Source organism: Lepidochelys kempii, chromosome 11, assembly GCF_965140265.1.
Source record: "Lepidochelys kempii isolate rLepKem1 chromosome 11, rLepKem1.hap2, whole genome shotgun sequence".
NCBI lineage: Eukaryota > Metazoa > Chordata > Testudines > Cheloniidae > Lepidochelys > Lepidochelys kempii.
In genome coordinates, this window is record NC_133266.1 from 50,372,368 (window position 1) to 50,394,804 (window position 22,437).

Here is a 22,437-nt window from a genome sequence, read left to right on the forward strand (position 1 = left end):
GAAAAGAAAAATAGAATTTTATTGCTTCTGCCCCCAAAAAATATTGTTTATTTGTTATAATGCTGTAGGAGGCATTCTGGAAATAGACAGTGGAATTTCTACAGAGAGGGTGATTAAGCCTGTTTCTTCGTCCACTGGTGCATGTTATTCTATATTATGACTTTGGGATCAAAGCAAGCAACAGCGGGGCTGTGAACAATGAACATGGCTGGACAAAGAGTTGGAACAACATGAAGCTTTTCCTTGTGCTATGAGAGGATCTTTGCGTCTGTTAGAAATTGTGGAAATGTTAGCATGAAACTCTGTTCTTTTAATCCAAAATGTACTTGGACACAGATCGTGCAGCTTTACTATCAGACAGATCACTCAGCTACTAATACACACATCTAAGCTGTATCCAGGGACCAGTCCTGAAGGAGTCCAAAAGCACCTTGTGGATTTTATGTTTAAACAGTGAAACAGAGTCCTCTCTGGAGGGACAGCAGAGTCAGTTGGAAAATGGTGAACATTTTCCTCTGAAAAACATGGATATTTTAAATTTTCCCCAAAATGTTGACCAACTCTAAATGGTAGATGACAATCATTCTGCACATGCACATTACACAGTGGTTTTGAAAGGGAAGTGAGGGGAACTCTTCCAAATGAAATATGAGGACTTTTTCAAGTATACAGAATACAATAATGCAAGTTGGACATAGACAAGAAAAATGGGATTAAATAGCTACTCACGAACACATGCCTTCTCCTCAGGAATAAGTAGAAGAAAATAAAGCAAGAGTTAAGAATGCTTACCAGACGCAAGAGAGAGAAACAGCAGAAGGCAGTTGCAAAATGGACCCTTTAGACCTCCATTTGCTTGGCTCTGTCAGATTTAAAGGGGAAGCCCTCAGAAAGTCATGTCAGGAAGTAGTTCCTATAAGAAGGCATCCTACACTGGCGTGGATTGGTGGAGACCAGGCATTCACAGAGAAAGATGTTTCTGGGGATAGGGCTGCTTCTGAGTATCACCCTATCACACAGAATCACCAATACTATGACCTGAAGCATCCAGCTTTTCCCTGATCTGATTATAGTATACATTCTTTGAGTTATGCTCAGATGTGAAATAAGGATCAAGGATATGTTCCACTGTTAGAGACAATGGGTTTGATTATGTGCAGGCCTTTTCAGATACTCAGACCAATCATCCTGGAGAAAAATGTCTAATTACAAAGTTCCTGGAGTCCTCAGGTCCTAAGTATGTAAATAGTCTCTGACCAGCATTCAGAGCATAATCCTAAAACATCTTGATGGAATGGCACAAATAAGTACTCCTTGATAAGTATTTTTCTTTTATATCCTTAAGACATTTGAATGTTCAACATGTCATCAAAATCAAACATTAAAACCTAGCCTATTAAATCACCTAGAGGTCTGATTGCTAACCTATGACTATTTTATTATTGTTTATTACTCAGCTTGCTGTAGACCAAAATGTGCTACATGCTTTCCAAAAAGCTAGATTTTTAAAAAAACAGAAGACTTGATTTGTTGCATATATGAAGAGAGTTGCTGTCTTCACACAGTTCTATAAAGATATAGTTTGGTTGCTAAGACCAGACTATTATAGTAAATAAAATCTCTGTCTCTCACTCTCCTTAGCCTACCTTGACAGTATTATTAGATCTACCCTCAGAAAGCACCACAAATGCTTCGGATTTCAAAAGAGTTGATCTTTGCAGCTGTTAAAGGAGACGTACTGGTGTTACAAGAGTTACAGGTGACCACAAACCTAGCTCAAAAATATAATTCCTGGCTCCTAAAAGCCCAGATGGAACACACATTGCCCCCTCCAGATCAAGACCCAAAGGAGCCCCTCAGCATGAGCACCTTCTCCTTCCTGTGCAGAACCTTCTGCAGCACCATTCTCCACCACCCTACTGGTAATACAGTTCCAACAAAACCATACGGACAGAGACGGGGACAGGGACAGGGAGATGTTGGGGGCCAGGCAAGCTATGGAGGCACATGTCTTCCATGCAGACAACCCTGGTCTCTCATAAGCCCCCTGCCATCTTCGGTGTTTCTGAGCAAGCCCTGCAACTTATTCCAAGGCAGGAGTGGAGTGAGGAGAACTCTGCCAACCAGATGGAAGGGCCAGGAATATGAATAGAATGGGAATTGATTTTGCAAACATTTCCTGCCCAAGAATGTTCTGTGGAAGGGGATATTTAATCATTCTTTATTCTATATTGACAATCAGATTTTTTAATATTGTTTTGATGGATAATATCCATGTTTATTTTTAAGCATATGTAAAGATTTTTATCTATTTAAATTTTCACTTTTGTACAAAATGATGGGGTTTTTAAACCAATTTTCTATTTTTATCAATTTAACTTTTCACAGTTGTGGGAAAATATGAGGGGGTGTCAGACAATAATTATTTAATAGCAGTAGACACTGATATTCAAAAGGTTTAAGATTTAACCATTAAAACACAGATTGTCAACTTCACATGGCAAAATATACAACATAAATATCCTTAAACTTCGCTTTCTCAAGCAGCATTTTTCTTACTTTACAGATCTGTGAATTCTGATCATCATCAATGAAGGTATTTTTTGTTGGTCTGTGTGTGCACTGAAATTGACTTTTAGTGATAAAAATCTAATCTGTTCAAGCCTATTTGCTTGTTTTGTCCCATCAGAGGAACAATCTTCAGATGGGTAAATTCTTCCTCCAAGGTAAGGATGATTATACCTCATTTAAATTTCAGCCCAACAGAGCACAGGCAATAGAAAGTTCTAGAAGAAATGCCAGAACTGAAGACTGAGGTCAATGGTTTGCCTTTTTATGTCTTTGAGGATCAGGTCCTTGGTTGTTACTTTGTCCTCATTTACTGTTCCTCTGTGATAGAGAGGAAATATTGTTTCAATTGAAAATGACACCTTTCTTTTCAGAAGAATGATTTCTGGTAACGGTTATTGACAGTTGTTTTATATCTGAAACTTGAACTGTAGCTGAAGAGAGGGAATGATTTTATGTGTGTGTGTGTTGCTTCTTGCTTATCTGTGGTTGATGCATCATAGATGCTGCCAGTCTCTGCCCAGAAACAAATTATTCTCTTCAGACAAAGTGAATACACTGCAGATTTCAATGTATTTTTATCATAAAAATCTCCATATGTCTTGTACAGTATATTCTAATAAGTGAGAATAGGTGATTAAATAATGGATTTTTCTGACTTCCCCCCAAATTTTACACATAGCAATTTATTACTCATTTTAAAATATTATATATATTAGTATTCCTTTAAAAGTGTCCTAGTCACTGCAAAGGAAACCAATAAGATCTCTTAATAGTAGAAGAAAATCCAGAGTTTTCATAGTAAATTACCATAATGGAGGTGGAGATTTAGACCACTTTTGACAACTATGAGTAACAAAAAGGAAGAAAAAAAAATCAATCATTATAATTCAGAAGGGAAGGCAGATATGCAGCATTATCATCTTAAGGAAAACCTGGTAAAGAATATAATGAGATTAAATTTAATTTAGATGAACTGATTTTGCTTATTTTAAAATAAACTTCTCAAGTGCACAATTCACACCAACCTTAATGTCTTGCAAGGCATTTCAATTATTTTAGGAACTGCATACCACTTCAGGGCTTTGGCGTATCCCAAATATTATGATTACTTTAACCAACGTACAGTACTTTAACAGCTGAAATAGTCTACCCTAGCTGATAAAATTCAGTGTTTATGATACAAATAAATTAGACTTTGGATAAACAAAGATAACCATTTGTTGTAAGATAATTCTAAAGTGTAACACATGAGGAATAAGACGTTAAGCATTGAATACTATTTGATTCTGCTAAACTACAGCTTAGAGTCACATTTGAAAGGAAGTACTGCACATAGGCTTTCAATGAGCCTGTAATATGCAAAATAATGCAGTTAGCAGGCAATTTTATTGACAGACAAAAATCCGATATAAAGGGAAGTAGCCTTAATAGTATCCACGCAATGGGACAGAGCTTATGCATTGCTGCGTGGATACTGAATGAGGGATGATGTGTTTGCTGACCAAAAGAACAGGGTGACTTGGGAACATGATGCCCTAGACCTGCTAGGCCAGATGAGAAAGGGATTCAAACTGTCAGAGGCTCGGAATTGCAGTAAAGATTTATGAACTGATTCTCCACTCCACTGCACATCAGTTATACACTAGTGCATCTCTCCATTGACATCAGTGGAGTTACACCTGTGTAAAAACAGTGTAGCAGAGCAGAGAATCAGGCCTATACTCTCCACTTTCTTGTACGGAGGATATTTTGATCTATGCTCCTTTGAATGGTAAGTTAGGTTCTGCACTCACACTGCCAGTTGATTTTAAAGATCCATCTTCTTGATGTTTAACCAAGCTAGTGGTCATTTCTATATTCTCTCCCTGAAGCTATTTTACCCTCTGCTAGAGCACGTGTATTGCAACCTTCGAATAAACATCTTGTTGGATAGGCAACCTTTCACCTATCAAGTTGTTTTAAATCACTACGTATTTAATAACTCCCCAATTGTCAAATGATAAACAAAATGCATTTCTTGTCCTGTCCTGCAGGAAGCTACATTTAGGCCAAGGGAGTGAAAGGTGTGGAGTGTTCAAACATAGGCTGATAGCAAGCACATTCCAGGTGATCTTAAAGTGCTGATTAGCCCTAACACTTACCTTTATAGGAATCTGAGGCCAGGGTGACTAAGACTCCCAAATACCCCCATTTTAAAATATTCAGAGTGGGTTTTACGGCCCCACAAGAGCTCAGACATTATAGCAGGATGAGAGGGGCAGCCCAGTTGTTGAAGAGCAGTGGAGAGCAGCACATGGGCTTATTGTCAGCGATGGACCAAGGGCCAAGCACTCCACTTCCTCAGAATCTGGGATCACAAAGATTCAGTGAACAGGATGTAGACCAGTATTGTCACACACACAAACCCTAAAACAAGGGAAGGGACAAGGCCTGATGCACACACCTATACCCCTCCCTGATATAGGCATCAAGCAGGTGTTTTTTGTTGACAAGTATCACAGATTTTGGGTGGTGGTTTTAACCCACTCCTCCTCTGTATTTCAGATGAGGGAGTGAATGGTTACCCAAAATCATTTAAGTACTCTGTCATCATCATGACCTTAGCTAGAATATTTTAAGTGAGGGCAATTGTGTCTGTGTCAGAGTTCTATACTAATCTGTAAGAAAATCTACAAAGATTTCTAGTTCCTCTTTCAGTGTTTTGGGGCTACTTTGGCAGGCTATTTTTACTGCTGTTCCTTCCCTTTCTTCGATACCTTCTCTAGACACTTCTACACCTGGCTGACAGGAGATCAGATGACGACACACACAGCTGAGACTTGTCCAGAGCACAAATAGCTCACGGTAATAAGAGTGGGACAGAAGCAGGCGTTAAAGTTCCTTTAATGTAATTAAAATTCTCTGTTCTTATACATCACTGTACTGACACTTAGTACTTGAGTATAAATTCTGGTTATTATTAATACATCAAGCAACGAAAGCAATGTTTCAGCAGCAGAATATGGATCCTGGACTTCAGAAAAGCAGACTTTGACAACCTCAGGGAACTGATGGGCAGGATCCCCTGGAAGAATAACATGAGGGGAAAGGAGGCCAGGAGAGCTGGCTGTATTTTAAAGAATCCTTATTGAGGTTACAGAGGCAAACCATCCCGATGTGTAGAAAGAATAATAAATATGGCAGGCGACCAGCTTGGCTTCACAGTGAAATTCTTGCTGATCTTAAACACAAAAAAGCAGCTTACAAGAAGTGGAAGATTGGACAAATGACCAGGGAAGAGTATAAAAGTATTGCTCGGGGATGCAGGAGTGAAATCAGGAAGGCCAAATCACACCTGGAGTTGCAGCTAGCAAGAGATGTTAAGAGTAACAAGAAGGGTTTCTTCAAGTATGTTAGCAACAAGAAGAAAGTCAAGGAAAGTGTGGGCCCCTTACTGAATGAGGGAGGCAACCTAGTGACAGAGAATGTAGAAAAAGCTAATGTACTCAATGCTTTTTTTGCCTCTGTCTTCACTAACAAGGTCAGCTCCCAGACTACCGCACTGGGCAGCACAGCATGGGGAGGAGGTGACCAGCCCTCTGTGGAGAAAGAAGTGGTTCGGGATTATTTAGAAAAGCTGGATGAGCACAAGTCCACGGGGCTGGATGTGCTGTATCCAAGAGTGCTAAAGGAGTTGGCGGATGTGATTGCAGCGCCATTGGCCATTATCTTTGAAAATTCATGGCGATCGGGGGAGGTCCCGGATGACTGGAAAAAGGCTAATGTAGTGCCCATCTTTAAAAAAGGGAAGGAGGAGGATCCTGGAAACTACAGGCCAGTCAGCCTCACCTCAGTCCCTGGAAAAACCATGGAGCAGGTCCTCAAGGAATCAATTCTGAAGCACTTAGAGGAGAGAAAAGTGATCAGGAACAGTCAGCATGGATTCACCAAGGGAAAGTCATGTCTGACTAATCTAATTGCCTTCTGTGATGAGATAACTGGCTCTGTGGATGAGGGGAAAGCAGTGGACGTGTTGTTCTTTGACTTTAGGAAAGCTTTTGACACGGTCTCCCACTGTATTCTTGCCAGTAAGTTAAAGAAGTATGGGCTGGATGAATAGACTATAAGGTGGATAGAAAGCTGGCTAGATTGTCGGGCTCAACGGGTATTGATCAATGGCTCCATGTCTAGTTGGCAGCTGGTATCAAGTGGAGTGCCACAAGGGTCAGTCCTCAGGCCGGTTTTGTTCAATATCTTCATAAATGATCTGGAGGATGGTGTGGATCGCACCCTCAGCAAGTTTGCAGATGACACTAAACTGGGAGGAGAGGTAGATATGCTGGAGGGTAGGGATAGGATACAGAGGGCCCTAGACAATTTAGAGGACTGGGCCAAATGAAATCTGATGAGGTTCAACAAGGACAAGTGCAGAGTCCTGCACTTAGGATGGAAGAATCCCATGCACCGCTACAGCCTACAGACCGAATGGCTCGGCAGCAGTTCTGCAGAAAAGGACGTAGGGGTTACAGCGGACAAGAAGCTGGATATGAGTCAACAGTGTGTCGTTGTTGCCAAGAAGGCCAATGGCATTTTGGGATGTATACATAGGGGCATTGCCAGCAGATTGAGGGACATGATCGTTCCCCTTTATTTGACATTGGTGAGGCCTCATCTGGAGTACTGTGTCCAGTTTTGGGCCCCACACTACAAGAAGGATGTGGAAAAATTGGAAAATGTCCAGCGGAGGGCAACAAAAATGATTAGGGGACTGGAACACATGACTTATGAGAAGAGGCTGAGGGAACTGGGATTGTTTAGTCTGCGGAAGAGAAGAATGAGGAGGGATTTGATAGCTGCTTTCAGCTACCTGAAAGGGGGTTCCAAAGAGGATGGCTCTAGACTGTTCTCAGTGGTAGCACATGACAGAACAAGGAGTAATGGTCTCAAGTTGCAGTGGGGGAGGTTTAGGTTGGATATTAGGAAAAACTTTTTCACTAGGAGGGTGGTGAAACACTGGAATGGGTTACCTAGGGAGGTGGTGGAATCTCCTTCCTAAGGTACTTTTTAAGGTCAGGCTTGACAAAGCCCTGGCTGGGATGATTTAGTTGGGGATTGGTCCTGCTTTGAGCAGGGGTTTGGACTAGATGACCTCTTGAGGTCCCTTCCAACCCTGATATTCTATGATTCTATATTTACCAGCCTTGTAGTTTGTAAAAGGCTGAGCAAAATTCTGGCAATTCCCAATTACTGGACATGTTTCTGTAAGTGAACAAAAATAGGATTTTAAAATATATACAATTTTTTTTTGTCCATGCTAAGAAAATAAGCTGTTTTCCCCTTTCCTTTTAATAAAATGAGCAAAACATCAGGAAAACTTATCCCACATGTTTGAACACATGCCAGTGGAAAAAAAACAAATTGTTTAGCATCTAGAGGCCCATAACAGGCCTGCAGTAACAAAAGTAAAGTGGAAAGAACCAACTCTTCATTAAATGTAATGACTGCACAGTAGTTACAATAGTGGGTTTGTTTTTTCATGATCCTTCTTTGGACAGAGGCTTATTTTAAGAGACTTTCTGGGTATTTATACATATTATTTGACAACAGTAATTCTCTCAAAGTTAATAATTTCACATTAAACTGTCAAAAAGCCACTGAAATTAACACATGAAAATCCAAGCAAAGAATGAGTTTACAAGACCTTCAGAAAATTAAATCCAGATATTTTCAACTGCCAGAAATATAAACTTTGTTAAACAAAGAATATGGCAGAAACACAAATAATTTCTTGTGGATCATGCCCACAGGATAACTTTTTGGGTTGCTTGTTCTTGTCTCATTATTTTTTGAGAGTACAGCTGAAAATTTTTAGCTTGCAGCATTTTAATCTGTGTTTCAGTATGTGTGCCTAGAATCGAATTTTCTTACTAAAATTCAACACGTTGGAAGTAGGGACTTTGACTAGAATATCATTTGGCTTTGAAAATAATGTTGAAGTTGAAACACTTATGAACTCCTGGCGTGCATGGGAATAGTAATGAACTCTTGGCCAGGTTTTCAAACAGTGGCCTCTAATTTTGTGTCCATAGATCACAGTTCAATTCAGGGTAATTTAAGTACTTGACTTCTCTAAATGACAATAGCAATTAATTACTAATGCTAACTTTTTTTTTTTTTTTGCAAGCACAAGAATGAAGGCTAGGATTTTAAAGCAATGCTTAAAATCTGGCCTATACATCTCAAAATTTCAGAACCTAGGCAGCCAACATATGGAAGAGAAAGTCATTGAAAACCAACAACACTATCAGATATTTTTGTTGCACTCTCGGGCCTCATCTACACTGAAATGTTATATTGACATAGCTATGTCAGTCAGGGTATGAAAAAACCCCATACCCTTGAGCACTGTAGCTATGCCAATCTAACACCCAGTGTCGATGTAGCTAGGTCAATAGAAGAATTCAGAGGCAATGCATGGGGGAGGCATATGGGGTCATGTTCCCTCCCCTCAGGTTTGCTGCGTGGATTGTACTGAGCATGCTGAAGCTGGCTACTCTCACTTGCTCTCCTCCCCCCCCACCCTTGGCAAGCATGGATCATCTCTGGAAGAATGCTTCCATTGACCTAGTTACTGGTAGTCAGGGAGGTGCTGAAAAAAACCCTTTCAGTGGTTGTAGGCTCTGCCTAATCTATGAGGTTATACTGGCATAGCTATGATGCTGTAGCTATGCCACTATAGTTCCCCTAGTATAGACACACCCTTAAACGTCATCCAGGGAGGTGGTGTTTCTACACTGAGAGAAGGGGTTTTTCTCTATCAGCATAGCCTGTGCCTATACTATGGGGCTATGCCAACAATACTATGCCAGTATAGTCTCCATAGTGTAGACGTACCCTCAGTCCAAATTTAGTGCCAAGTCTTGAAGAAAAGAAAATTAACCATCAGTCCCAGAAGATGAATCAGAGGTCAGAGTGCAAGTCAAATGGTAGAAGTGCATTAAAATGCAATGCATTATTTGGCTCTGCATCTTATCATAAAACTATCATCACCTACATATTTGATTATATATATCATATTACATATGCACACATGCATGTTGAATACATACATAGAGAAAACACATGTAAGAGTGAGTGGTATCACTCTGCATTTGGAAAGCCTCCATTTCCCCAAATTTGTAGCTAAGCCACAAATCAATTATGCAAGTAATTTGAAAAGAGTGCTGCTAAAATCTTCGTACTATAATCAACTTGTGCCAGGTAGTCTGTAGATGACACATTTTACAGAAAAAAAACCCAACAACTTTAGAAATGTTTCAGAAAGCTTTAAAAATGTTGTTAGGTATATTTCTCATTTCCTTCCATCTGAAATTCCAGGACTCTTAATTACCATGAATCTAACTATAAAGGGCTGAGGGAGAGAGATGAAAAAATAAAATTAAATTATGCATTGAAAGCTAAGTTAGGTCATTTTAGAGGTTTAAAAAATATATTCGTGAAAACGTTTCCTCTCCCTTTGAGTCTGGTGGGACTGAGGGTATCTAAAGAATTTGGTGAAGGGGAAAAAGAGAAATGGTTCTAATGAAATTTTAAACTCCCTAAAACATTTTTACAAGAATATTCAATAAAATATTTGACATAGGCCCTGATCCAAAGCTCTCTGAAGTCAGTGTGAAAACGCCTATTAACTTCATGGGCTTTGGCTCAGATCCAGTACTGAGTACTGTTATGATAATTGGGCCTAAAAATTTAGCCTGACTGTGAGCTCAGCTGTGAAAGCTGAGTAAGTTCATAAGCTGTCACAACCTATCAAAACAAATGTTGACAGGAAAAGGTGAAAAGATAAGGCAAAGATTGAATTAGTCCAAACAAAAAGGCTTTCAGCTATAACTCAAGGACTGCGTTAAGATAATTCCTGGTAAACAAAAAAAGTTTGGGATTGGAAATCAACCAAAACTGGTGTGTCAGAAACTAGACCTAATAGGTGGACAAAATAATGAGGGAATGGACTCTTCCACCCATCGCTCCCTTTTGGGGCCCTCAAAAAGAGATCTTGGGGGGAAAAGCTGGCTGACAAAGGTGAAAGAAGGAGAAGCTGCAGTGAGCTTTCTCATCATAGCTGATACGGTCTCTTGGGATCCCAGACCTTCTTTGTCCTATTCCTGAGAGATGTCCTGACCAGAGAAGGAGAGATCCAGATGACAGTGCTACTTCCTTCAGCTCTGGCTCCATCCCAAACACCACTTGGGATGTGACACTTTATTCCCCTTTCCCCCTGCCATATGTCCTTTTTTCTTCCCTACCTTATTTCTTCTCTTTTCTGTCTCTTTCTTATTAAAGAGAAAGCAAAAGAAACCTGGTTTAGCTGGCCAACACTGTATATTTTGCAACACTAAACCTGAGACAAGAAAGGCAGCTAAATGCAATGCCCTAAACAGCTCAATGTTAGTACAAGTTTGCTGGTTCAAGTTGTCTGTTAAGACTCTCCTGTGCCTGTGTTTTTCAGCAGTGGGATTGCAAGTGAAAGTTGACACCAGAGACAGGAGTTGCATTTTCTATCGTTGTTCTTTTCTCTCCCCTTTTGTGTGTTTGTCTAGTTTTGTTTTCTAGACAACAGGACTGGACTTTCGCAACAGCAGCAGCAACAACAGTTGAGATGGGTTAGAGATGGGCTAGAGCTAACTTCATGTTTCCCCCAAAGGACAGTTTGATTACCTAAGAGACTGTCAGACAAGATTTTGTCTTTCCTTTAAACTATCTACTGACAAAGGGAAAGGAAACAAGGAATGCTGTTAAAATGAATGCTGTATTTAATACTTTGCATTTCAAATGTTTTAACTGTTTTTTTTCCTTTTCTGCATCTTTAATAAAAAGGTAAAAGGATGTTTAATGGTGTATTTCCCATGGTAATAAGGAGGATGAGGTCTCTATATATCAAAATCCTAAACCTTACTTTAAAAAGCAGTTTAATATTGGACAGTAACTGGGTCTCATGTTAACTCCTGTGACTCTTTGAGCTCTTTACTCCATCTTAATTACTACCACAGTGCATGTCATAAATATAAAGGGAAGGGTAAACACCTTTAAAATCCCTCCTGGCCAGAGGAAAAACCCTTTCACCTGTAAAGGGTTAAGAAGCTAGGATAATCTCGCTGGCACCTGACCAAAATGACCAATGAGGAGACAAGATACTTTCAAAGCTGGATGGGGGGGGGGGGAGAAACAAAGGTTCTCTCTGTCTGTGTGTTGTTTTTTGCCAGGAACAGAAAAGGAATGGAGTCTTAGAACTTGGTAAGTAATCTAGTTAGATATGTGTTAGATTCTGTTTTGTTTAAATGGCTGATAAAATAAGCTGTGCTGAATGGAATGTATATTTCTGTTTTTGTGTCTTTTTGTAACTTGAGGTTTTGCCTAGAGGGATTCTCTATGTTTTGAATCTGATTACCCTGTAAGGTAGTTACCATCCTGATTTTACAGAGGTGATTCTTTTACTTTTTCTTCAATTAAAATTCTTCTTTTAAGAACCTGATTGCTTTTTCCTTGTTCTTAAGATCCAAGGGTTTGGGTCTGTGTTCACCTATGCAAATTGGTGAGGATTTTTATCAAGCCTTCCCCAGGAAAGGGGGTGTAAGGTTTGGGGAGGATTTTGGGGGGAAAGACGTTTCCAATCAGACTCTTTCCCTGTCATATATTTGTTAGACGCTTGGTGGTGGCAGCAATAAAGTCCAAGGGCAAAAGGTAAAATAGTTTGTACCTTGGGGAAGTTTTAACCTAAGCTGGTAAAAATAAGCTTAGGGAGTTTTCATGCAGGTCCCCACATCTGTATCCTAGAGTTCAGAGTGGGGAAGGAACCTTGACAGTGCATAATGGTGCATGGTGACAAAAGTAACAGAAGAAAAGTAAGAGAAGAAAAGCAAAGGTTTTTCATTAGCCTAATAAAAGCCATAACTTTAATTCCTGGGATTTATACTGGTAGTGGTCAATCTTTTCCATACCATGGCTTCAGGTTACAACAGGAAAGAGTTTCCCCTTCCCATTGAGCCATAAAGAAAGGGAAAGTGGTCACAACCTCCTAAAACCTGTCTGTCAGGGAAGTGGGGGGGGGAGAGGGGGCAGTTGTGACCCTCAGGTTGAGAACCTGTGATTTATAAACTCATTTTGTAGCTGTTTATATAATCTCAGCAGAAAGCTTACTGAACATTTATTATGAAGCCTTCCAAGGGTCTTGGAAATCTTACAAAGCCAAGCCTTTTTTCTGGTAAACATGACACTTTCGCATCAAGAGAAATATTTTGTTAGAGCTGTAATAAATGAGGTCTGCTTGGAAACAGGATCACGGCAAGATTTAGTATGATGACCACATGGGGTAATGAATTCCATAACCTAATTAAAGTATAAGGAAAGAATAGCTCAAAGCAACTAGAGGAAGAATAATGAAACATTAGCTGAATATTGAAAAATCCACTTTGTATATTAAAGAAATATGGTGCTGGAAGAATAGTTTCCCTGCAAAGACTCTCACGTTTGACTTTTATTGAAAATTCAAAGTCTAACACCAGAACATCTGCAATCCAAAATAACCAGCTGACATATCATAGTGCCAATAAATGGACAAGAAAAAACCCCAGAACAAATAATAGAGGCAATTTAGCTAGAAATGAACAGTTTAAGTGAAAAATAAACTGTTCCAAATAATATTTGAAAACTGGAACCCCTCCAAATCCAGACCTTATTTTATTATTTTTACATGTTTGTGCAACTTTATGCTTGATAGTTTCAGCAAGGACCAGAAGTGACAATACAAATATTGTGCCAACAACTTGGGAACCCAGTATCTGCAGTTCTGATGAACTAGGAATTTGACACTGGTTTAGCACAGACCCTAAGCATATGTCTAATTTTATTGGGTCCTATACTCATGGAGGTTTAGTGTAGCAGAGCTCCATCTCAGCCCCCTCCTGCCCATGAAAGATTCCTATACTGGTGGTGCGGGGAGGAGGCAGGGGGTGTGCATGGGACCTAAAAGTACAGAGCTTGGCAACAGCAAAGATGTGCCAGCAGGGAGTTCCCGTGCTCTGGAGGAATTATCAGATGGATTATGGTCGCTTTATACCCTGAATGGCACAAAGGAGTCATAACTGGGCTTGAGAATCAAGCCCTAATTTTTCTCAGAGAAATGTTAACTCATCAACATTGCGCAGCCAATACACCACTTGTCCAAGGTATACATTTAATACACAGCTACTGGATTGTATTAGGTTTTGTGTACCATGTTACTAGAAATATAAAAGAAACTCAACATAAATCATCTCTCCCCTTCCTTAATACATTGTACACTGCTATGTCCTCCCACTTCACCTTGCTTAGTCAAACTGTATACATAGTCAGACTTTTTAATCTTTCTTCCAGGCTCTATAGCTCTATATGATTTTTGTCGCTCTTCTGAACTCTGTCCATCTTGACAACCTATTAACAAGGTGTAATCACAGAGAACTGGAGAGAGAAACTATTAGCTCTCTGTCCCATGATATGATGTTCCTGTGTATGAAGACCAAAACTGGCTTTTTTGGTGCTGCCATAGCACGTTGTAAATCCTAAGTCTCCAATCACCCCTTCAGGACTTTTGGGGTCATTATTGCTTTCCAGCTTTCTCCCTCCCACCGAGTATATTTTTTTATATAGGGCTAACGTTATGACAAGGGGTCTCATCCTCCTCCATATAAGAGCCGAGGAAAAATACTGTATTTCACATGCAAAAACCCTCAATATCTATAAAGGGGAGATTCCAGAATTGTAAATCCTACCAGATAAAAACCCTCACGCATCAGTTCTTTGAACTGAGTGCTATGCAGCATCTCAAAATGCTAAGCAGGACACAGTAATACTTGAAAAGGCATCGCTCAGCAATTCCAAATCAGAGTACTTTAGTTCTTGCGCTTCAGAACTCTTCTGCATTAAGTGTTGCCCAAAATAACAATGCCAATTGGAATAACAAACTCTGTAGAAAAAAAAAAGGGAGACTCAGAACACAAAAATAGTCAAAAAGAAGAAAGGTCAAAATGTAAATACAAAATGCTGGTACTGGCTTCATATTTAATCTCCAATTCATCTTTCATGTCAGCAGTATTCCACTTCGGTGTTTGCTTCACATCCGGTATCCATGATTCAACAGTATTAGCTGACAAAGTGGAATAATCAAAAAGGGAAAGCAACTTGCTACTCAGACATGAAGGGACTGCATTAGATCTAACAGTTATTTAAGGCATGAATTAGGCCATCTGAGGATCTCCATAGGGAAAAGTGCATGAAGATGCCAGTGATCATAACACCACAAGTATAATGTTTGGAGTATTGGGATACAATGTAGACTGAAAACGTCTTTAAAAGGATCAGAAATAGAATGTTCCCTGATGCAGTTTCTTACTCTCTCTTTCCTGTGGATAATATCAATAGCACATATTTTGGGCCAGATCCTTAACACCATGAACCCCCCTTTGCCTTACTCCATCAATGAAAAGGGGCCGTAAATCAGATTACATAAGGATTTACCCATTGCAGAAGGAATCTCCAGGTGGTGCAGTTATTTGATACTACCTCCTCTCACCGCACTTGCAGAGGAGACATGAGGCCAGAGTGCAGCAGCACACTGGTAATTTCTGCTGGGGAAATGGCCCCTTGAAGCCATATGCAGTTGGGTCCAATAGAGAGCAACTCTGATGCCACTCTTAGTCATGTCAGGGTCCAAACCAGCCTGCAGTCATCTCCAGGATCAGGGAGCTACAAAGCAGGGATAAAGCATTCTTTGCCCCACCACATTTATCCCACACCATTGAAGCCAATAGGACTTTTGCCATAGATTTCAACAAAAGCAAGATCAATAGCAAAGTACACATTCACAAACTAAACACAGATTTTTGGATGTGAACCATACTCTCTCTTATGCCCTCCTACTGTTTACTGATCTTATGAGCATTTCTTTTCTCTTGTACATTCAAAAAACTTGACTACTTAAATTTTGAACAGTGCACTTTTTAAGCTTTATAGTTAAAGCACACTCTATAGCTTCAGCCCTTTCTTCCATCACAGCAGAATGACAGCAGAATTTTCCGGGGAGAAAATAGTTCTTTCACAGGATACACAGATTATAAGACTAAAAGTAACCATTTTGGCCATCTAGTCTGACTTCTGCACAACACAGGTCAGAGTTTCATCCAGTAATTCCTCATCACGCCCATAACATCTGGGTGCATATTTTCTAGAAACACATCCAATTTTGATTTAAAAACTACGAATGACAGAGAATCCACTACCATTCTTGGTAAATTGTTCCAATAGTTAGTTACCCTTACTCTTAAGGATTTGCACTTTATTTCTAATTTGAATTTTGTCTTCCAGCCACTGGATCTTGTTAGGACTTGTCCGCTATCTTAAAAAGCCCTTTTCTAGCAGAAATAGTCTTCCAATGCACGTTTGTATGGCCCATGATCAAGTCACCTTCCCAGGTGTTGTGGTTTGATTTTTATCATGGCACTGTGACTTTTGTCTCATATCATCTTTTTCCTCCCCCACCAATCATCGTAACTGGAAAAAGCAACTAGAACTCTCATTTGAGCTACTACCTAGATTCACACCAGAATCCTCAGTCATGCTGACATTTTCAGGCTTAATCTCTTCTAGCCAAAGCAACAGCAGAGTATAGAACATCGTATCCATATATAACTAGAACCATTAGGGCTTTAGTCCATGCTCCTTACTCACTGCTACTCAGGAAAAACTCCTACTGTTGTCAAGGGCAACTAGTAGAGCTGTCTTAACCATGAATTCGGGGTGATTCAGTTCCCCACCCTGCTCCAAAGTGTGTCCACACAAAAACTATTTAGTTGGCTTTATGATAGATGGAAGGTAAATTTAACTTTTTATGCATATCAGTGAAATACTGATGGAACCTGTCACAGTTCAGGGCAACTGCACCTATATTTCCTCTCAGTGGTCCAGGAAGGGAACCCACTCATAGGCTTCCAGCTCCCCAGCCATTGCCTTTTTGGGTGGCTACCAGTATCTCACCCCATCTAACCCGTATATTTCCATGCTGCACAGTTGCCTGCATTCCCAGCACAGAGTGCCCAAGTACACCTGCTTGCTTTCTCTTCAGAGAGGTTAACAGTGTGACTTCCCACAGTTACAGATATCATCTAGCTCTTTTGATGGAAGCCTATTTTATTTTTAAATTAAAAGCTATACAGAGAAAGCACAATAAAGAAACCTACACACATGCTAATAAGCTTACCAAACAACACCCCAACCCTAACATGGGCTCTGGCAGGAACAGTCCTTGAAAATCCCACAGAGGGGTTCCCTTTAAGGTCCCAAGTTCATAACAGCCTCAGCTCAGACCTAGCACCCAGTCTTATGGGCCTCAGTAGGCCAAGTCCTTCCAACCCTTCTCTAAGGATTAGGGCCCTCCATGGGCTTGCGGTTCTGTCCATATGCTGGATCAGGTAGAAGGCCCTGAGCCAATTTAAACACCAGGTTATTTAACTCCAAACCCCTTTTTTGTCTGTTGGTCCCTGGAGCATCCAGTTTGAACTAGTATACGTGCAGCTCTCCAGGAGGAGTGGTTTCAGTAAGGTTTAACTTAACTTTAAATGATCTTCAATTCCATTAGGTTTGCCCATAATATTGTCAGTCTGTCACAGAATCCGCCACAATAGCGCAGGCGCACTACTACCAGTATTTTGGCAAACATTTTCCCTAGGATGGAGTGTAGTCTCTGAGTTGGGCTGGACTTTAAAATCTGCCCCTAAAACAGACTGAAGGGGACCAGTAGGTAGAGTACAATAATTGAAGAATCTTGTTGATATACTTGTTTTATACTGGAAAAATCTGCTTATCATATTATAAGATGCTAATTTTCTTATTCATCTCTTCTTCGGTCATCACGTTTACTTTAGCCTCAAATTTTGCTGCATGCTTTTCTGAGTAAATAGAGCGAAAGGCATTGCCACAAAAAAGGATATATGTAACTGTTAACAGGAAAAGTTTACAAAAGAAGCTTTCACATCCTGCTCTCAAGTATCAAGATAAAATCTCTGTCTTCTTGTTAATTTTGATCTTGAGAAATGCATCCCCAGTTCAAAATTATTATTATTTTGCAAGGTTATTAAATTCATTTTTAAATATGGCTGCTGCTCGTTGTAGCATGTGATCCAGAAGATCCTTTACTTATTTCAAAGCATATTTTCTTTATCTGAATTATGCTGATACTCCAAAATGAGGTGTTCTAGGTGCTCCTCTTTATAAGGCTACTTCAGATGTGTGATGGATACTCCCACATAGCTGTAATTTCTAATGGGGTCTATTTGTTAATGAAGAGTTAGATACTGTCAGGTGTGTATGAGAGAATTGCTATACCCAACCTTGAGCTAGAAGGATATTTCAATACTCAAAACACTACCTTTCCACGGGGGAACACGTGATTTTCTGATGCTGCAATACAAATGTCCCAGTGCAGGATTTCTCTGCCTGTTACACTTATACAGCAGCACCAGGAGAATTGGTTGGGTGTCTATTGCAGTTGCAAATGCCGTATCCCAGATTACTTCTTTGTTTGCTGTATAACCTTGCCTCTGCCCCATCCCATCATTTCTGATACTCACTGTGTGTCCCATATTTATTCCCCCCACTCCTATGCCCCCCCTTTACCAGGTCCAGGGCCCTCAGGATGGGCAAGGGCACTCTTTACACGGTTATTCTGATTTAGCAAGCAACCCCTGCTGGCTCCAGTCTGTAGACGCAGCAGCAACAGACGTCAGCCAATCCGACTGCTTCTACGGTACAGGTGCACAGCTCAGCAGACAGCTGTGCTGAAGCCCTTCCACTGCTCTATCAAGTCTAAGGCCAGGTCTACACTAAAAAGTTACGTTTACCCGGCTACAGTGCTCAGGGGTGTGAAACGTAGCTAAGGAGACCTAACCCCCAGTGTAAACAGCACTAAATTGATGGGGGGAAATGCTTCCGTCAATCTAGCTACCACCGCTCAGGGAGGTGGATTAACTATACCAATGAAAGAACCCTTCCATCACTGTAGTGAGTGTCTACACTGAAGTGCTATGGCAGCACAAATGTAAACAAGCCCTAAGTCTGAGAAACTGCTCCACTGTTGCCTCTTTGCCAACATCTCTGCCTAAAGTATAAAGGCATAGAGTATGAACCTAAATCCCTGCAACAAACCCCATTGCCAACTCTGTCCGCATATCTATTCAAGGGACACCATCATAGGACCTAACCACATCAGCCACAGCACAAGAGGCTCGTTCATCTACACATCTACCAATGTGATATATGCATCATGTGCCAGCAATGCCCCTCTGCCATGTACATTGGCCAAACCGGACAGTCTCTGTGCAAAAGAATAAATGGACACAAATCAGACATCAAGAACTATAACATTCAAAAACCAGGTAGAAAACACTTCAATCTCCCTGGACACTCAACAACAGACTTAAAAGGGGCAACTCTTCAACAAAAAAACTTCAAAACCAGACTCCAACGAGAAACTGCAGAACTGGAATTAATTTGCAAACTGGACATAATCAAATTAGGCCTGAATAAAGACTGGAAGTGGATGGGTCACTACAAAAACTAATTTCTCTCTGCTGACACTCACACCTTCTTGTCAAATGTTTGAAATAGGCCACCTTGATTGCATTGGCCTCATTAGCACTACAAAAGTGATTTTCCCTCCCTTGTCAACTGTTGCGAATAGGCCACTTCCACCTTAATTGAATTGGCTCATTAGCACTGACCCCCCCACTTGGTAAGGCAACTCTCATCTTTTCATGTGCTGTGTATTTAAAACTGCCTACTGTATTTTCCACTCCATGCATCTGATGAAGTGGGGTTTAGCCCACAAAACTTATGCCCAAATAAACGTGTTAGTCTCTAAGGTGGCACAAGGACTCCTTGTTGTTTATGCTGTGACTGTGGCTAGTATTCTTGCTATTCATGTAAATACTGAATCCTTCTTTGAACCATATGGAGTTGTTGCTGTCAATTACATTTTGTAGCCGTAAGTTCCACAGGCATTTAAAATGTTTCTTTAGGTCAGTTTTAAACTAGTCATTTTTAAAATTTCATGGGACATCCTCTTGTTCATCTTCTACATGGAAGGGTAAGTAGAATACCCTCATGATCTTCTGTCTACTGTTCACTACTGTTGCCATGCTACCTCCTATTCATCATCTTTTTAAAATAAGCAATTGTCTTTTCTCTCTATCCTTCTTTGGATGTCTTGCTATGCCTAATTATATTGATTGTCCTTTTATAGTTTTACTATATCCTTTCTGAGAGGGTGTGATCAAACTGGGCACTGTATTCATGCTGAGGGTGTATCACTGATTTACATAATGACATTTTAATTCAGTTTTATCCCCTTTCTTCCTTATACAGCCTACAGTCTTCCCGGCTTTTGACATTTTATTTATTTAATAAAGACTTATTAAAACATAACTCATCACTGATCATAAGCTTTTCACTTCACAGCACATGCTTCCACTCCCTTGTTTATACAAAAAGCCCTTAGCTTCACAGAACAACCTTGGAGAATTATTGCTGATGGGGCCAAGTGACAACATATAACCAGTAATCTCTGCATGAATATATTTAGCATGTATTTGTTAAGATGTACTTAAGCCTTCACATGCTCTGCAAATTGTTTTAGCAAAACGACAAAGCAAACCAAAATTTCTCAATTAGATTTTGAAACCCCATTCGATTTGGAATAGCTCAAAAGGGCATGAGATGTTCCAACAAAGTCAATTATATGCTGACAGTATGGTCAGGTAAATGAAGGGGTGACCTTCAGGAAAGTTCTATGGGCTGTTTCATACAGGAAGTCAGACTAGACATTCACAATGGTCTCTTCTGGCCTTGGAATCTATGACTTAGTGAAACACTGTTTTCCTTAGCCTGAAACAATGCACACTATCAATAATCAGTAATGCTTGCCATATGAGCAAAATTACATTGGCTTTGCTAATATAAAAAGTGAATTTATTAATTCATAACTGTTTATTCAGTAAATATAATCCCTGTGCAGCAGAAGGTAATTGCAATTTACTCACAGTGGGGAAAGGTGACATTTCCTCCCTCCCATCAGGAATCAATCTGTAACCTGAGTGACTGCGTAACACTGGAGACAGTTGGGCTCATTGCAGGGTCATGGTTGGAGAATTGCAGGCTGGAGTTATTTTCAGTCATCTGGGGGTTATTTATTTTACAGAAAACATGAATTCAAAACAAACATTCCTGGGAGAACAGGAAATCAAACTATCTGCGTGTGTGTGTGTGTGTGTGTGTGTGTGTGTGTGTGTGTGAGTGAGTGAGTGAAAGAGAGAGAATGCAGAGAAACACTTTAAAGACATGGACATAACCCTGGGATCCATCTCACCGTGGCAGGGAGGAGCGTGCAGGAGACAGGTGGGGTTCTGGCCTGCTCTTGGGCTCTCTCAAGCTAATCCAGCAGGCCAGACCACAGAGAGCAGTTGAAGAAAAAAGGAAAAAGAAATACAAGAGAGTTTAGGAAGAGAAGACCCAACTCTCCTAAAGAAAACAGCGATTCAGATACTTGGCTGCTCTATGTTGGTTGACTCCAGTGGCGCTCTGCCAGCTTCCACCAGCTGTGGATCTGGCCCACTTCCTTTACTCCTCAGTGCTTCCCTGGTATCCTCAGTGTGCTGGACAGGCTTCATCTGCCTGAGTGGATTAAAACATTCAGACGTGGGAGGGAGGAAACAAATCCAAGAACTCAGTTGAAAGGGGACATGAGCCTCTCTCCAGCTCCAACCCTCTAAAGAAAACAGTTGTTGGAAAAGGCTTTTTTCTCTTCTAAATTCTTTTTGCCCTTTCCTTCCCCAACTCCCTCTCAATAGTGTAATCTCACCCAGGGCAGGCACACCCTAGCTGTTATGCTTATGAGAGAGGAGCTGCTTCTGTAGATAAGCTTGACAGACTTTAAAGCAAGAGAGTTACCATAAAAGCACAAAAAGAAAAGGAGTACTTGTGGCACCTTAAAGACTAACCAATTTGAGCATAAGCTTTCGTGAGCTACAGCTCACTTCATCGGATGCACTGAATGCATCCGATGAAGTGAGCTGTAGCTCACGAAAGCTTATGCTCAAATAAATTGGTTAGTCTCTAAGGTGCCACAAGTACTCCTTTTCTTTTTGTGGATACAGACTAACACGGCTGCTACTCTGAAACCTGTCATAAAAACACAGGGTAAAATGCTGAGACAAAGAGTCTGAATTAATAATCTTTTTGCGAAATTCTATCTCTGAAGCACAGAAGCTAAATATTTCATGTGTCTGGTGCTGTTCTGTTTTGGCACTGTGTGAAATATCCCAGCTGATGATAAAAGAAATGCTATATCATTACCCGGAAGCTTCATCTCATAGTGAGAACAATTTGTTTATGCTACAAGCTGCTATATGGAAAGGGTTCTCTGGCAAAAGCACAATAACAAATCGCAAGAAAAAAAGCTATTACCAGCAGGAGAGTGGGGTGGGGGGAGGTATTTTTTCATGCTTTGTGCGTATAAAAGATCTTCTACACTTTCCACAGTATGCATCCGATGAAGTGAGCTGTAGCTCACGAAAGCTTATGCTCAAATAAATTGGTTAGTCTCTAAGGTGCCACAAGTACTCCTTTTCTTTTTAAGAAAAAAAGGCTTCACTAAATGATTTTACATCTGTTAATATAAAGGGCAAAGACCATCTCTTTTCTCATGCTTTTAGGTAGTGAGGGGTGCGCTGAAGTCTATGATATATACATAGAGGGTTGTGATCTCAAAAGGTAGGGCAGGTTTTTTTTGTTTTGTTTTTTTTTTAA

The 22,437-nt window shown here is 40.3% G+C and overlaps 1 protein-coding gene across 4 annotated transcripts in view; it reads right to left on the minus strand.

Annotated features, from left to right (window-relative positions):
• Positions 1-21,476, minus strand: part of TFPI (tissue factor pathway inhibitor) — a 112,765-nt gene extending 91,289 nt beyond the window's left edge. For 3 of the 4 annotated variants that reach the window (XM_073306128.1, XM_073306122.1, XM_073306127.1), the window contains exon 1: positions 20,673-21,476. In XM_073306128.1, coding sequence (XP_073162229.1) covers positions 20,673-20,704 — 32 coding nt within the window. In that variant the 5' untranslated portion in view covers positions 20,705-21,476. The remainder of the gene's footprint in view (positions 1-20,672) is intronic. The other variant, XM_073306125.1, reaches the window with a different exon arrangement.
• Between the last annotated feature and the right edge of the window lie 961 nt (positions 21,477-22,437).